General features: G+C 43.6%; 1 protein-coding gene across 1 annotated transcript; it reads right to left on the bottom strand.

Moving 5' to 3' along the window:
- Positions 1–404: 404 nt before the first annotated feature.
- On the bottom strand, positions 405–2,211 carry LOC145392368 (uncharacterized). Its single transcript, XM_080266770.1, has 2 exons — positions 2,100–2,211; positions 405–1,464 (listed from the first exon to the last, which is right to left on the bottom strand). The coding sequence occupies exons 1-2, from the start codon at positions 2,194–2,196 to the stop codon at positions 422–424; spliced, it is 1,140 nt and encodes a 379-aa protein (XP_080122896.1). The 5' UTR covers positions 2,197–2,211; the 3' UTR covers positions 405–421.
- Positions 2,212–16,304: the final 14,093 nt, after the last annotated feature.

The following is a 16,304-nucleotide window of genomic DNA, read 5'->3' as shown; positions in this document are numbered from 1 at the left end:
TATACAAACATCCCTTACCTCACTACCTTACCGCTGAAAGGAGGAAGGTGGACTGCAAAAGAAAGGCATATTCATCCTGCAGTCCACAGAGTTCACGTCCTGATGGGCTTTGGATCACAGCAACGACAAACATAAGTAAAATTTGGATAGTTGTGAAAAGAGAACATATTTAAGTCTGCAGTTATTTCGGGAAGAAGATGGATGTGGGAGAGGCGTCAAAAAGCGAGGAGGCATTGTGTTGGATGAAAACAGTAAACAGGAATAACGAGGCCTTAAAACACATATTAACATAAAATATATATCTTTATTTTTGCAGTGGAAGGAGCTGCTTCGGCAGGATATAATAACTGTACAGTGACTAGATGGCCAGTGACTGTTGCTCGCCTACACCCCTCCCCCTCCCTCTTGCCTGGGGAAATGTTCATTGTGGAGATTGAGGCACAAATTGCGGTGGTGGGTCCTGCTGTTGCTGCTGCTGGTGAGGCCGGGCGGGACAGGCGGCCTCTGAGTGCTTGTTGAGCAGCGACATCCTTGAGAAGGTCTTGTGACAGGTGCTGCAGGCGTACTTCTTGACGTGGGCGTGAGTCTGGAGGTGAGCCCGCAGGTTGCTGCGGTCAGCGAAGCAGCGGTCACACTGCGGACACTGGAAGGGCTTCTCCCCCGTGTGGGTCCTGATGTGGCCCTGCAGCAGCCAGGGCCGTGAGAAGGCCTTGCCGCAGAGCTGACACTTGCACGGCAGCGTGTGTGTGCGTATGTGCATCTTGAGGGCGCCCAGGCTTGTGTACACCTTGTCGCAGTGCTTGCAAGCGAACGACTTGGCACCCAGCGCCGTGCAGTGGAACTGTTTGTGCTTGCTTAGCCCAGAGTACGTCGAGTAAGACTTATTGCACTCAGCACATGAGTACCGAGCCTCACCGCGCCCTGGAGCAGCATCAGAGCCCCTCAGACATCCGTCGTTCTCGCTGGTCACGTCGATCTCATCCTCACTCAGTGACTCTGCGCCCATGCCGGAATCTTCAGAGGCGGTGGAGCGAGGTGATGCAAGCCGTTCCTCGGAGGGCTGAGGTGAAGCCAGGTGAGCTGCCAGTATAGGGTGGGCGGCTAGCGGGGATTGGGCGGCGAGGGTGGGGTGGGCGGGAGCACTGATGAGAGGCCACATAACAGATCTCTTCCACCAGTCCTCTTGCTGTTGTTGTTGCTGTTGCTGCTGCTGCTGTTGCTGCTGCTGTTGTTGCTGCTGCTGCTGGAGTGCCGTGGACTGGAACAACTTCAAATAAAAGTCAGCCAGAGAAGGCATGCGTGGTGGGCTTGGTGGGGTAGAGACGAGGAGGTGGGACGGGGATGATGGGTGGGGCGCGAGGGGTGTGGGCGTGGAGGGTGGTGGGGTGGGCGTATGGCGGGGTGGGATCTCGTCGTCATGATGGCGGCGCCGCTTGACACTGAGGTCCTGAGGCTGATCGTCACCTGGAAAGAGGAGAGAGAGTGTTAGGGGTGTGGAAAGTGTGCCTCTGCCTGCATCACCACTAATGCCATTCACACCTCATTGCTCAGTCTCACACCTTCACACGTTTGTTGACGTTTTGCATAGTTACACATCACTGCTTGTTCTCTCCATACTTTAACGCAATCATCTTGACCTTCTTTCACACTTACATGCATAAGGTGAGAGGAATTCAGAAACAGGAAGAAGAAAGTATAAAAGTAGGAGACCTAAAAACAAAAGGCCCAACAGAAATGTGCCACACGTCTTTTTCACTCACCATTCAATCTTTCGGAACTCGTACATTATCCCTGATAAATTTCTTATAAGCACGATCGTTTCAATTTCCATTTATAATTATATCCTTAGTTAATGCAGTCGCAACGTAACTTCATAACTCATTTTACATGTCATTAATTTCATCCATCATAACACCAAGTACTGAAATATGAACAGTCAAAGATATCTGCAAGATTCATCGCAAGACATTAAGTTTCATTAATAAAAGAAATTATGAAGAAGACCTAATTTCACATGCAACATCAACGATATTAGTTATTACAGTGGAAAAAGATAAATAAAGCGGATTGAACACAGGTATACTGAGCTGTCAACTCACCGTTATCGTCATTAGAGCTGTAGAAGGCAAGTGGTCGCTTCTTGGGTGGACAGTGAGAATAGCTCCTGAAGGCGTCGCTAACCATCGTGCAATCCATCACAAATTGAACCACACTATACCAAAGGGAGTCACGATAGCTACTGAGCATCCTGGACCAGGTGCTTCGTTTTATAAGCTTCCCAACCAGATGGCAAATACGAAAACAATGTGGACCAATGGCAGCTGCGCGTCTCACCTCCAGGGCGGTCTTACCCACTCACCAGGCAGGTAGGCGGGGCTTTGGCGTGGTATGGCCAATAGAGTGACGCTGGATGATGTTGCTCGGGGAAGCCCTCTCGTGGTTCACTAAATATTTCTTCGGTAATTAAAAGACAAATTCATCTTCGGGTATTGTGAACGTTGATGAACAGTAACCAGAAGGCGACTGGGTAACTGCATTTTGAGTATTAACGAAGGAGGCCAAAGTTTCAGACTCCAGTGATCATTCTCGTACATGTGGTAGTCTGAAGGAAGGAAAGGTGTCCAGGAATCGTTAAACTCGCACGTGCTCACTCCAGGTAATCACACACACACACACACACACACACACACACACACACCTGCGCACTCAAATTCTGCTCCTTACGTCTCATTACCGCAAAGGCCAAAATACCACCATGGTTTTCAGGGAGGCAGATGCATGTACGGGGTGGGATCTGCCTCTGTATCAAAATTTAATTAGGAACAGAAGACCGATGGGTGATTGATTGTCTCGTAGGCCTCGGTGTGTTACTCGTGTTTTGTCTTACACGAGTTTGCTGTGTGTGTGTGTGTGTGTGTGTGTGTGTGTGTGTGTGTGTGTGTGTGTGTAAGAGAGAGAGAGAGAGGTGCAGATGATTCGTAACAGTTTTCAGTAAGATATTTCATTTGGTCATTTACTGTCACTAATATTTCCTTGATCTTACGAATTCCGAAGCTAGCAACAGTCAGCAACGAAACTATAATAAACAGAACCACGGGGACTAGAGGCTGGAAGACTGGAAGGAAGAAAAAAAAAACATTAAAACCAGAGAGGAATCCAGAGGAAGAAAAGAAACTACACGAAGCATCCTAATATTAAAGAACCGCAAGAGAAATCCAAAAACTGAGAAAGAGCAGACAACGCAGCAAGATAAAGTCAACAAGGATTACAAAAAGAAAAGACCAAGGAAGCAGAGTACCGAAAGTAGCAAGAGAACTGAAGCCGGGTAAGTACACAGCAGGAGAATCAATACAAAAGCAGCATACTGAGATCGAGGCACAAACAGAAGAACTTAATTAAAACGGGATCCAAAATCAGAGCAGTATGCAGTCGGTAAATCGGTAGAATAATAAATAAAGAGAAGATAGAGTGTAGAAAACAAGAGAGCCAGTAAGAGAAAGATGTAAAGCACACCTATCAAAAGAGAGCTAAAGAAGTGGAGAGTCTATGGGCCAATAAGGATAAGAGAAAGAACAGTATGAAGACACTGTATGGACACCGAATATTAGAGAGAACGATGACTGACTGGAGGGGAAAGGTGAGAGAGAGAGAGAGAGAGGGGCAAGAGGAGTGTTGTGTCCATCACCCCATCACCTCAACCACGGTCGCTTCCTCCTCTTTGTTCCCTCCCTCCCATCGGTTCCTGCCACCTTACCTTACATCCATTCCTCTCTCTCTCTCTCTCTCTCTCTCTCTCTCTCTCTCTCTCTCTCTCTCTCTCTCTCTCTCTCTCTCTCTCTCTCTCTTTCGCTTTCGTTTTTGCTGATAGAGCTTACAGTATCGCGATTTTTACGATTTTTCTTTTTTTCACTATGTTCATATTGATATCGGAATGAGTGCACAGTTATGTACTTGAGTGCCACCTTATCTTCCATAATACAAAGATATTCAGTGCGTTATTTTTTTCAATCATTATTTCTTTAACATGTGCAGTCAAATGCAGAAGTTCTTTCTCCTCCCCTGCCACTGTCTCATTGCTGGAGTGATAGGTGCTTGAATGAGACGTAGTTGACAGTGGTGCATATTATCACACGCACATGAAGGATAATATGCATCTCAGTCCAACACGTCACGTTCAAGCGTCTGTGAATCAAAAGATGATGTAGAAGCAGGAGAGGGGAACAGGGGAACTGACTTAAGTATTTGACTGTGCAACAATTTATTAGTTTGTGAGATGAAAGACATTATATAGACAGTATATGTATATATATGTATATATATATAATCATTAGCCGTTTGAGTATCCACTGCAGGACCGGCCTATCCCGACCGAAGGTGGGACAATTCAGCCAATGTATCTCTACCAAGTGGCTAAGGCTGTCTGGTAGAGATTGTATGTAGGGTGAGAAGTGCTTGTAAGTGTAATTATAGTGTTGTAGTGGCTTTGGATGTGTGTGTAGTCTGTGAACCAAGTGTAATCGGGCCGCGCAAGCCGACTGTGTACAAGCATACTTTATAGTAAGCGACACTGGTTCAACCACACCACCCCTTGTGTCCGCCAATGCAGTACGTGGCCGGGTGAACACTCTCAAAGTTTATTACCCTGGCGGGGCGCGAACCCTGGTTCATCCGTGTTCGAAACGCACACACTACCACTCTACCACAGAGGCTTCATATATATATGAGAAAATTACGTGCCATATATGGGTAATGAACTACATAGGAAGACTCAAGTAAGCCGTCGTTTGCGCGCGAGAACATATTTCGTGATTGTGTTATATTTTGAATTTGAGTAACTAATGTGTGTTTATAGGCTTGTGTAACTCTGACGCTATAACAGTTGAAAAATATATATTAATAAATCATCAGTTAAATTCCACTTAGAGTTATGGATGAATGATGACTGGCAAAAAAAAAAATAATAATCTAACAAGTAAATCATTTCTCGCCAAGGTTATAACTTTTTTACAGCAACTGACTTGTGAAGAGTTTATATTTTTTCACAACTTACTTATCTTTCGATTTCGTTTCCTTAGCCCTGGATGAGGACGCCAAGTAGTCGACAATAATAAAACCAGTATTTTTTTTTTCTTTTTTTTTGGTAATTACAAATCGGTACGTTTTCCTATATAGAGAGTAAGAGATGCAGCAAGTGAGCTAGGTAATATATATATATATTTTTTTTCTCATTTAACATGACTTTCTCAACCATCATCCCTTCTCTTGTATAATTATGCACGGATCTCGATATTGGAAGATTATATTTTTTTTTGTCAATTTCGGCTGCAGGTATTGGATGGGGTGAGAATTTTATGCATTTCAGTACTTCATTATTTTTTCCTCGCTGTACACAAGATAGCCATATTTTCATCCAGCAGCAATCAGCCTTTAAAGGATGAATAGCTCTGTTGCAGTTTACCTTTCCTTTTAATGTATTGTGCTCCTCTCCTCCTCTTATCTTCTCTCCTCCTCTCTCTTCTCTTCTCTTCTCCTCTCTTCTCTCCTCTCCTCTCCTCTCCTCTCCTCTCTTCTCTTCTCTTCTCTTCTCTTCTCTTCTCCTCTCCTCTCCTCTCCTCTCCTCGTTCATCTTCTTCCTTCTGTTACCTCATATTCTCATCTCTACTCTTCTGTTTTTAGTCACTATCCTTTCGTCTCTGCATTTCATTCTCAGTTTCCTTCCCTTCCTACTTTTCTCATCTCCTTCCTTTGTTGTGTTCAAGACGGATATTAGGAAAGAATTCTTTTGGAGTGCGAGTATTCTTACGTAATATGCAAATATCCTTTATATTCTGACCAAAGTCGAGTGTAGTATATGCTGTAGAAAGATGATGATGAAAAAGGAGGAGGAGGAGGAGGAGAAGAAGATGAAGATGATGATGATGATGATGATGATGAAGAAGAAGAGACGAAGACGAAGAAGAAAGAAATTTTTCCGCAACTTTTGTTAGTGTCGCAAGTCGCCAGCTTTAGTTCCATCACGTAACTTGTATTAAAACACCAATAGTTTGTTGCTTCATCTCCCCAGCTTCATCGTATTACCGCCTTTTTATAACCTTCCCTCTCCACTTGCTCCTTCCTTCCCTGATTTCTTTCCCGACCCACTGCACCTCCTTAACCTCCCCCTCTCTCTTTTTCTCCTCCCTTCCCTCTCCACCCTCCCCTACCTCTCCCTCCGTGCCACCCCCTCCCTCCTTCCAGCATCTTCTCTCGTTCTTGGCCACCATCCCAGGTCCTTTCACCCTCTTCCATATTGGCAAGTTCAAGACGACTTTTCCGTACTCGCAAATTTTAACTCTCCCTAACTTGTGCCTCATCTCCTTTCCCATCCGCTATTAGCCTGTATGAAGTTACCTTTTATGTCATTGCAGCCGTGGAAATGATCACACACGGGGCTGAAATGAGAGAGTGTGAGCCCTTCCGAGCGAAATGATGTGGGTCGGATTGTTAGTTATCGTGCTGGTGACCCCCCCAGGCCGACTTCCTGTTCATATAAACGCTGGTTTGGGGGTTTCCATGCTACCTGCCCTCCCGCTTGCCATCCTGCCGCCTCCCCTCCACTCCCTTGCCTTCCTGCCGCCTCCCCTCCACTCCCTTGCCTTCCTGCCGCCTCCCCTCCACTCCCTTGCCTTCCTGCCGCCTCCCCTCCACTCCCTTGCCTTCCTGCCGCCTCCCCTCCACTCCCTTGCCATCGTGCCGCCTCCCCTCCACTCTTTTGATTTCCTGCCGCCTCCCCTCAACTCCTTTGCCTTCATTGCTTGCTTGCTTATCTTTCGAGTATATTTGCTTACCTTTCTGCATACTTGATAGTGCACCTGCATCTCTCTCTCTCTCTCTCTCTCTCTCTCTCTCTCTCGTTTAGATTCAGTTTTTTCTTATAATTTTTCCTTTTATTCCTCTCATGGTTTTGTTTTCTCAAGTAGCGTATTCCAGTCAATTCCAGCCTATTTAATTCAGCTGGGAGTGAGGACAGGAGCCTGAGAGTGTTAATACCCTCACCATTAACCACCCCATGACCGGAACAACTCTACCATTATATTCCTCTTAACCCCAGACGATTTTATTCAACTGAGCGGTTAGTAATGGGAGCTTGAATACTGATATTAATTTTTCATGGCCTTCCCTTTATACATTTACCTGTCGGGAAGTCTATATCCTGAATTTTACACCATATCTGAGTCACCCCAACCAGCTGCCTACCTGCCATCTTACCTACCCTCCTACCTGTCCGTCCATCATCTTGTCTTTTACGTGCCTGGCTGCCTCCTTGGCCGTATACCCACCACCTTGCCTGCCATCCTTCCTACACTTACACAACGCCTTTCCGTCACATCCCTCTGCCTCGCCTACATACCTCTTCTACCTGCTAACTAAACCTGCCCACCTTTTCCTCCACTCTCCTGATTCAGTTTCTCCTAAGCTACTCTTTTCTCCCTTGGCTTTTATATTATTGTTTTTATTATCACAATTGTTTCTAACTTGATCTAGTCCATAACTTGTCTTCCTGGCTTAACATTGCGAATTTTCACTCTCTCTCCGCCATGTTAAGTTGACTGATTGTAAGTCGTACATCTTTTTTTTTTTTTTTTTTTTTTTTTTTACATTCCTGAGACGTACAGTTACGAAACCTTCATCTCATATTTACTGGTTTAACTTCAGTCTCTGCGTGTGTGTGTGTGTGTGTGTGTGTGTGTGTGTGTGTGTGTGTGTGTGTGTGTGTGTGTGTCATACAGTTCAATCACGTCCTTATTTTCGCCAGACATTTTCATTAGGGATCGATTTTCTGTTAGAGGCTGTCAGGATTGTACAGGAGGTCTTATTTTCATGGACATAAGCGATTTCCAAACACATTATAAGTGATATATTTTCTTATCACACTGTGCTCTTCCCTCACGTCTTAGTCATAGCTTTTTAATGCTGCTTTACATTCAACTCTTCTTTCACGATATATTTTGCTTATCACACCTTCTTTCATGTCTTTTTTATAGCTTTTTAATATAGCTTTACTTTGAACTCCTCTTTAGCGATATATTTTGCTTATTACACCTCTCATGCCTTATTAATAGCTTTTCAATATAGCTTTACTTTGAACTCCTCTTTAGGGATATATTTTGCTTATCACACCTTCTTTCATGTCTTTTTTATAGCTTTATAATATAGCTTTACTTTGAACTCTTCATTAGCGATATATTTCCTTATTACACCTTTCGTTTCTCTCACTCCCTCTTAATGTTTTTTTTTTTTAATCACCTAACTTTGATTTAAATACAAACATAAATTATTAAGGTGTTTGGGGGCGTCCTTACCACCTTCAGCACGATTATTGCCAATATTCTCGTCGCCTTATGGAATCTCCCTAACACCTTTTCTTAAGCGATTTAGTTTGCTTATTACACCTTACTGCCCTCTGTTGTGTTGCATGAATCCATCTAATACCACCATACCCTGCATAAATAACGCTCAAAATGATATTAACCAGGCGTATCCGAAAATAAATCGCTAAGGGTGAGGTGTTAGGGAGCTTTCTTAACCGACGAGAATACGGGGCTAGTAATTCCAGGTAAGGAAGCTCCCTAGCACCTCCTCCTTGGCTATTTATTTATAGATATGGCCGCTCAGTATGCTTTTGCACGATATGTATGGAGAGTATGGCGATGCTTTGAGGATTCACGTAACGGAATAAGACATTAAGGTGTAACTGGCAAAATAAATCGCTTAGGAAGAGGGATTAGGGAGCTTCCTTGACCGCCAAAATACCAGCCAAGGAGATAACGAAGTCTTTACCTAACTCCTCCAGATCCCACAGGTAACTCGTGGCTAATCCCGTAATCCTCGTTGCAACACCTCGTAAGCGATTTATTTCATATATGGCGCCTTTATTCTACTATGTGCAACTCCTACCTTACTAATATTGACATTTATTTTTTCGACGTGCAAGTTGATACTAAGATTTAATAGTCAGAATAAATCGTTAATGAAAATGTGTAAAGAAATCCTCAAAGCCACTAACAGTAAAATCCTTAAGCTGAAGGAAAACATATAGAACAATACAGGATCCCAGTGAACAGGTTAAGAGGGAGTTTGATCAATACTGCGCAGGTGAGAGAGAGAGAGAGAGAGAGAGAGAGAGAGAGAGTGGGTGAGTGAGTGAATGAGTGAAAGAGAGAGAGAGAGCAAAAAGAAATTGCAATGATACAGCATCGTAGTGAAAGGATAAGTGGAAATTACCATTAAAAAAATGAGCATTTGCGAGAGAGAGAGAGAGAGAGAGAGAGAGAGAGAGAGAGAGAAACAAAAAGAAATTGCAATAATACAGCATCGCAGTGAAAAGGTTAGGAGGAAATTGCCATTAAAAGATGCGCATTTGCAAGAGAGAGAGAGAGAGAGAGAGAAGTAATTAAGCAAGTGAGTGAGCCAGAAAGTGAGCATTGCAGGTGTCCGTGAGGTTAATTACAGACACTGGCTTCTGCAGGTGTGAGAGGCAGGTGTGCAGATCAGAACAGCCATACATATATATTTTTTAGACTCTTTTTAATGTTTATAATTAGCGATATTAGGCCCTTAATAATCAAGGTTTAGTGAGATAGGGAAGTTTCTGTGGGTTTCTAGACAGCAGTAAGGGAAGGGAGAACATACACACACACACCAGTATCTTCGTGTAAGCTTGCGTAACTGGTGTGTGTGTGTGTGTGTGTGTGTGTGTGTGTGTGTGTGTGTGAGAGAGAGAGAGAGAGAGAGAGAGAGAGAGAGAGAGAGAGAGAGAGAGAAATGAAGATAGAGAAGAGAATCGGTAGTAAACAAACAGATACTTTCTTGAGAGGGACTGGTGTGGAAGAGAGCTGAGAAAGAGAGGATGATGTATAAGACGGAGATATAGGGACTGATGCTAAAGAAATATTACTATGAAAAAGAAAGGGAGAGAGAGACTGCTGTAGAAAACGAGGAAGAGGGAAAGAGGGGTCTGTCTTTGACGCAGAAGTAAGAGAGAAAAAAGACTGGCACTTACTTAAGAGAAGAAAAAAACAGTAAGACTTGTGAGGGAAGAAAACTGAGGAAGATTAAGAAATTTCGGAAAACCATAATCTGTAGCCACTTTCCCTTGACTCTCACCATCTAGAACTGAAGAAAAAGAGGAGGAAAAGCTGTTGTTGGGGAAGAAAACTCTGGAGATGGGGATTAAGGATGGCAGTTCGCAAAAATAAAATCGATCGCTACTTCCCCTCGACCCTCGCCATCCAGCGCTGGGCGAGGCACAATGGCGGCCAGGGCGGGGTAACCTGATACAGCCCGGGAACATGGTCTGTTTTGAGTGATTCCGGATCTTTTTCTCGTTCGGTCTTCTCTGGATATCGATAACCAGAGACGCTTAATTGAGATTCTTTCGTGTTTGTTGGCAGTATCCATGTTTGTTTTCCTTGTTTTTTCCTTCCTGTGCTTCAGTTTTAATGTATAGGGATGATTTTTCGGTGATGGCGGATTTGTGCAGGAAACCGAATACTCCAAAGCCGACCAGGAAAGGAGAACAGAGGGAGAGGGAGGGAAAGGAACGGGTATTGTGACCGAAATATTTTCTATTATGACCAGAGCGGCACAATCTAAATAAATGTGCGAACTGTAGCGTTATTCATCCCTAGTAGCAAAGATATACGACCGTGATTTACTCTTCCCGCATTCCTTACCTCGTACTCATCATCCATAATCAGGCTTATCTGTTATCGTTCACTGCATCCTTGTTTGCCAGACTCCCCCGGAAGGAAGTAGAGGACCGATATTTGCTCTCTGAAAAGGCTAAACTGTGGGTTGGAAAAAACAGGAGATGGCAACCGTGGCGAGCTGCGGAAGGGACAGCAAAGGTGTTTGTGGAGGCGGGCAAAAGAGCAGGTCGAGTTCCGGACGCTCGACACACGGGGAAAATCGTCTCTTGCCATTCGATTCTAGTTTCTAATGTACTCATCTAGCCAGACTTAGATATCCATACCTACCCCATCTCAGGCAAATGCAATCTAAGCCAATCTATACTTTTTAAATAAGTTTCTGCGTTTATTTTGAGGAGAACTATGTAATGGTGACGGTGACTCTGTTTGCCGATAGGTCCAGCTCGAGAGGGATCGGGACAGGAAACGCGAGAATGAGCAGTGATTCCTTGGTTATCATTCGCTTCTGTGGGAAAACCTGGGGCTGGGAAAGTATGTCTGGAATTCCTGGTTTCTGGTATTGGAATTGTATGTGTATGGGATTTACTGGTGCATGACTGGAGGTGGAGATGGAGAGAGTGAAGGGTGAGGATGAGAGGTGGCCGAGGCGAAGGAGGGACAGGACTGAAGAGTAACAATGGATGGGGACTCAGTGTGTTTAGGAAGGGACGTGATTGGATAGGAATTATGGATGGTAACTCAGGGTTTGGAAGGGACAGGATTGAATAGGAATAATGGATGAGAACTCAGGTATATGGACACGCAGAGTAACGAGGATGAGAAGTGTCTGAGGCTGTGGAGATGAAGGTGATTAGTAGACTGGCTTAAAGAGGAGACCGACTGAGATTTCGGCTCAGATGGTTGTTTGGATTGGGCTTTATCTGTTGCTTTAGTTTATTTTCCGTCTTCACTTCTACACCAGCAAGCTCTCAGTATCCCTCCAACCTCCTTCCAATCACAGTCCAACTCTCTTCTAGTACCCCTTTTCCCAAAATTCACAAGCTAGGTATCTTTTACAGCTTTGCTTCATCCAAACCTGTGTGTGTGTGTGTGTGTGTGTGTGTGTGTGTGTGTGTGTGTGTGTGTGTGTGTGTGTGTGTGTGTGTGTGTGTGTGTGTGTGTGTGTGTGTGTGTGTGTGTGTGTGTGTGCGCGCGCGCGCGCGTGTGTGTTAAAGTAAATAAGTAAGTATTAAGTCAGTCAGTCAGTAAGGAACAGCCACAGTATCACAGTGATTAAAAATGAACAAATTATCCACTAATCCCCTTACTAATCTCATCAACGTGAACTTCAGTACCTCATTTGTGCCATCTTTGTCGCCACCAAAAATGACGGTAATTTAATTTGCTTTGACCCATATTACTCTTCCCTACTCTTAATATTTTGTTGGAGACGGACGCCTTCACGTGGTGGCACCGATATGTTAGTCACGAAAAAGTGCTATGGGAAGAATGTAGATCACTATACCCTTCTTGCTCTAACTTTGCCTAAAATTGCCATTTCTCAATCTTGAATGCTGAGTGGTAGATTGACGCTAGAATGTTATGCTAATAGAGAAGAAGTGCTGTGGAAAATATGTAGAGCCGTAGCATTGTCTATTTCTGCCTCTCAGATACATGGAATAAACAAATGAATGAAAATCTGGGCCAAGTTAAGGTGACAGAACTATAGTATTGCTTTTTCCCGCCAGTGAGTTACATGAAATAAGCTGCAAAAGGACGAAAATCTGGGCCAAGGAAATTAAAAACAGTAGTAAGAATGGAGGACAAGGAGGAGGAGGACGACGAGGAACGACCTAGAATGACCCTTCAAAACACGACAGGTCAGCAGATGTTGGTAGTCAGGTGATGGACAGGCACATGATCCCTTGGTTGTTGTTAATACGGACAAGGTGATCCAGCAGTTACAAACCAGAACACAAGGTTAACGAGTGCCTGTTTGTGGCTTCGCTAAAGTCACTCAAGTCTTAAGGAATGAGGCACATTGCGTCGGAAAATCATTAAGAAAAGGCGGACTAACAAGGCTGCTGCTTGAGATGTTTCCTCGTCTAAATGAAAGTTATAGCAGGGTTGTTATGAGTTAAATCATGTGATTTAAATCGATCTAAATCAGTGAAAAAAAAATCATTTAAATCAAAATGGATTTTTTTATGTAAACACAGTAAAAATGAAGAAGACAGAGAATGTGATGGATGTGTATTGTACAGATGCATCAAGTCTGCTTGGCCTGTACCAGTGATTGACCTTTTTTTTATAAGGCAGATATTAAAACATACAGGAAAGAAGGCTCTTTGATAATAACAGTAAATTTGATTATACTTTGTGTTAACATATGAATTAAACTCTTCTTTGCATACACAGTAACATGATTCAGTTGCATGATTATGATCCTGATTTGACAAAATACAAAAGACAAGTTGGCAACTTTCTTCAGTATCTGACAGTGTGAGTAACCTGCCCCATACCAACAAGTGCCAGCCTGTGGTGCACTGCCTTACTCCCACTTCCCATTCACATTATTTTCAATTTTGTAAGTCTGTTTGAACAGTGATATATAATCATGCCTAATGGACGCAATGCAGCAAGTGGGAGGGAAAGAGACCCAGCATGGTACTCTTTTGACAGAATTCCCAAAGGCACAAACAGGGTTGGAAAAAAACCACATAAAAAAAAATTATTTCAATAAAAAAATCCGATTTGAATTTAAAAAATCAGATTTGAATAAAAATTCGATTTATTTATTTTTTTTAATCTGTGATTTTTTCCAACCCTGGGATATAGACTGATCCGCAACAGCCTTCAGTCATATTCTTAGAGATGAAATACTGCAAATCTAAGAACGTTAAAGAGAGGCAGAGAGACAGGCAGAGAGAGAGAGAGAGGAGAGAAAGAGAGCAAATGAAAGACAAAGAGAGATAGGGAAGGCGTAGGTGCTAATCGTTGTCAGTGATGCAGTGACACGAAGCATCTGCAGTGACAGAGAACACGGCAACCTGAGTCACTCCCTGCCCCTCCCCCACTCTACCCAAGCCCACCCACTTACCCTCCCTCACACCACCGCCTACTCTCACTCACACTCCATCCGCCCACTCTCACCGTCCTCCGCCCACCTGGTATCACTGACCCACTCCCCCGCCCACTCTCACAATCCACCCCCCTCCGGCCATTCTTCCTGTTCACCCTTATTGCCCCCCTGTCCACTCTTACTGCCCTTTCGCCTACTCTCATTATACCCCCAACCATTCATTCTCACTCACCCTTCGCCACTCACTGTCATTGTCCCCCCTCCCCGTATCGCGCAGGACATGGCGATATTAGATGGATTTATGTAACACAGAGGAGGACAGAAGGTGTAATAAGCAAAATAAATCACTTGAGAAGAAGTGCTAGGGAGCTTCCTTAGGCGACAGGAATATGAACCTAGGAGTGTTAATACTGTCACATTTCTTCTCATTGTTTTCCATTTCTCTCGTACTTTATCTCATTTACCGTCAAGGGTCGTACGTAAATAGCGCTCCACCTAAAAGTCCCCTGGCGATATCTTATGTTTCCCGGGGACGGCTTAGTCTGCTGATGTGGGCGTAGGTGTGGCATTGGACGTGGGAAATGGATAAATGATGTAAGATAGATATAGATTGACAGAGCCGTCCCTACAACACGTGAGATATCGCCCGGCGGAGTGGAAGAAGAGCGCTATATATGGACTACCCTATTGTTTTCTGAGTGTGAGTCATAGGAGCCGAACCGTTAAGCTTTTTTAAGACTGCAGGACCGGAAGCTTAGTTCCTCTATTCTTCTGTTCTCTTAAGCCTGCGTGACCAAAAGCTGAGTTCTTCTGTTCAAGTAAGACTGCATAGCCAAAAGCTTCACTCTAAATAATACTTTCCACCAGTCTTACAAATTTCCCAGGTGTGTCAGTTTTGCAAGGTTTTCTGCTCCCTGTACACTCCCTTCATGTTCCATTTATACTTCTTTTATGCTGCCTTTATACTTCCTGTATGCTTCCTTTATGCTCCGCTTATTTTCCCCTTATACTCTTTACATTTCCTTTATGCTCCCTTTGTACTCCCTTTCTGCTCCCTTTATACTCCCTTTCTGCTCCCTTTATACTCCCTTTCTGCTCCCATTATACTATCTTTACGCTCCTTTTATACTCCCCTTCTGCACCCTGTATACTATCTATATGCGCGTTTTATGCTCCCTTTATGCTCCCTTTACCCTCTGCACATTCATGGCCGCCTGGTGTAAAGGGAGGTTAAGAACAAGGCTAAAAAAACAGACTTAATCACCTTGTTGAGACCTCTGGATTGTGTGGTCTGTGTATCTATGTAACTCCATGTCTCTGTTTATAAGAGTAAATTTTAAAACACTTGTGAGGATCGGAAAGGGTAAAAAATGCATTCTGTTTTATGTTTATTTATTTATTTATTTATTTATTTATTTATTTATGCAGTGGAATCAGCACCCTCGTAGAAAGATCAAATTTGGCTTTATTTTCCATCGTGTTTCAGTGATAATGCAAAAAAAAAATAATAATGTTTGTTTCCCCCTTCGTAGTGTCAAGATTAACTCCTTGATTGCGTTCTCTCTCTCTCTCTCTCTCTCTCTCTCTCTCTCTCTCTCTCTCTCTCTCTCTCTCTCTCTCTCTCTCTCTCTCAGGAGCTAGTGTCGGCTGTATCTGTCTCCCATAGATCATTCATTTTAACTTGGTCCATATTTTCGTCCTTTTGCAGCTAATTTCACGTAGCTCAGCGGCAGAAAAAGACAATACTGCTGCTTCTCATTCTTTCTGTGGCTCTACATTCTTCCTGTGGCACTAAGTAATTTCTTTGGCACTTCTTCGTGACTAGCACCATATTTTAGAGTCAGTCTAATGTTGCAGCTGCGCATGCTAGGAGAAAAGACGACAATTTTAGGCCAAGGTAAAGTGAACAGGGTGTAGTTAGAGAAGTCTTAGATGAAATTAATAAAACCATCTAGAAAAAGTATATAGTCTTTGTTAAACGGGATAGAATAATAAAAAAATAAGGCACAGTGTATCCCCGGAGTGAAGGTATTAAAGTGGGAAAGTAACGTTAAATATCCAACAGCCAAAAGGAAATTAGAAAAAAGCAAACTTGGACGAGGCAGGGACGGGATGAGTCAGACACCATTAGTTGTCTCAGGGTCACCTTCAGGGCCTGGCTGTCTTGGGCACGTCTTCTCGTTGGGTATGGAGGCTCCCTAGCACCTCCTCCTTAACGATTTATTTCCCAAACTACCCATTGATATCCTCTTGTTAACTCCTTACATATTTCTAACGTCGACCTAGATTGGAGGAGTAAGACAGTAAAGTACCGGGTAACGGAGCAGATTCAGTAATAAACCTTCAAGGAAGAGGTGTTAGTAAGCTTCCTAACCGCACCAGAAAACCGCCCTTGGTCTCCACGGAGGCTTCACGCTCACTTTGGTTTGCCCTAAGTTACATTTTGCACTCAGGAGAACCCAAAACCACATTCCAGTCTACATCCTGGCGAGAAACTACGTGATAATATTTTTAAAGCTCACTCGTAAAGACGCAGTATATGATATCAAGGA

The sequence above is a fragment of the Coenobita brevimanus genome, chromosome 22, assembly GCF_032717465.1.
Source record: "Coenobita brevimanus isolate Jiangsu-jjx chromosome 22, ASM3271746v2, whole genome shotgun sequence".
Taxonomy (NCBI): Eukaryota; Metazoa; Arthropoda; class Malacostraca; order Decapoda; family Coenobitidae; genus Coenobita; species Coenobita brevimanus.
This window is presented reverse-complemented; position numbering and strand designations above follow the sequence as displayed.